This window comes from Microtus ochrogaster, chromosome 19 (assembly GCF_000317375.1).
Source record: "Microtus ochrogaster isolate Prairie Vole_2 chromosome 19, MicOch1.0, whole genome shotgun sequence".
NCBI classification, from domain to species: Eukaryota; Metazoa; Chordata; class Mammalia; order Rodentia; family Cricetidae; genus Microtus; species Microtus ochrogaster.
The window spans coordinates 7,864,344-7,865,681 of record NC_022021.1 but is presented as its reverse complement, the minus strand read 5'-3'; the positions used below and the strand labels follow the sequence as shown (position 1 = coordinate 7,865,681).

Sequence of the window (1,338 nt, the reverse complement as noted above, 5' to 3'; positions counted from 1 at the left end):
TCGAACTCACAGAGATCCGCCTGCCTCTGCCTCCCGAGTGCTGGGATTAAAGGCGTGCGCCACCATCGCCCGGCTAGCTCAGTCTTTTTATAGACAGTCTGCAACCCACATGGCATGGTTCATCTGACATTGTAGTCACTTTATAGCAGATCCCAAAAGACCCGAACCCTTGTCCCCTCATTTCCATACTGAATAGTCAAGACTCACTGCCCACTAAGGTTTCAACTCTTGATCTTTCTAGCAATATTTCATTTTGCTTGTGAATTAGGGACCACTGTGGACTTGGTGAACTCCTGCATCTATTGAGACAGCTGTCAGTTCAACATGAGGTTCAGCTTGGGTGCCCAGGGCCAGACTGATGTCTAAGTCTCAGCCATGCCCTTTATGCCTTGTTACTATGCTTTCTGTGGCTGTGATGAAATACCCAACAAAAGCAACTTAAAGAAGAAAGGACTCATTCGAGAGTGTGATTCGGGGCGGGGAGTCAAGGCAGTGTCTGAAGTAGCTGGTTACAAGCAGGGAAGAAAAGAACGTATTTGAGAGTGTGGTTCAGGGTGGGGAGTCAAGGCAGTGTCTGAAGTAGCTGGTCACAAGCAGGGAAGAAAAGCAGCAAATGCCTGCTCCGGTACTCAGGTCGCTTCCTCCAGTTTACACAATCAGACTCCTCTGCCCAAGGAATGGTTCTGACAAGAAGATGGACCCTCCAGTTTCAGTTAATATAGATAAACCCCTGCAGGTGCATCTAGAGGCCCATTTCCCTAGTGATTCTAGATTCTGTCAGAGACACCATCTTACCAACTCACATCTTTTATCTCCTGCTTAACAAGTGAGTATGAGATTAGTGTCAACCTTGTATGGCTGTGTGGGAATGAAATTATCAGAGGTATAATGACCTTGAATCAAAAGTTTATTTTCTTTCGAATTCAGTGCATTCAGTGCTCACCTCCCTGCCCTTTGGGCCATGCTCTTTTGCAGCCTGGCGCTATGTGGGAACTGTGGGGAGCTTCATCTTCATTGGCATTCAGCTCCTCCTGATTGTCGAGTTTGCACACAAATGGAACAAGAACTGGTATGTGCTTTTTCTGGGAAGCTCTCCCTCCTGGAGTCAAAGAAACTGCCTCAGCTGAGAAAGGGTTACTCTGGGTTCCAGGCCATTTGGATCTCTCCGTTTTCTCTTCTCTGATGCTGTTTCCTGTCTTCTCTGCCTTCCCATCTTGCTTGTGCCTTCTGTGACTGGCTGTGCGGATCATGTGTGACTGGCTGTGTGGTTCATGTGTGACTGGCTGTGTGGATCATGTGTGACCGTCTGTATGGTTCATGTGTGACTGGCTGTGTGGA

At 47.8% G+C, this 1,338-nt stretch overlaps 1 protein-coding gene across 1 annotated transcript in view; it reads left to right on the top strand.

The window, feature by feature from the left end:
• Serinc5 (serine incorporator 5) overlaps positions 1-1,338 on the top strand; it is a 95,544-nt gene that overhangs the window by 63,391 nt on the left and 30,815 nt on the right. Inside the window, exon 5 of the mRNA XM_005356499.3 lies at positions 976-1,069. Within this exon, the coding sequence (XP_005356556.1) occupies positions 976-1,069 (94 nt within the window). The remainder of the gene's footprint in view (positions 1-975; positions 1,070-1,338) is intronic.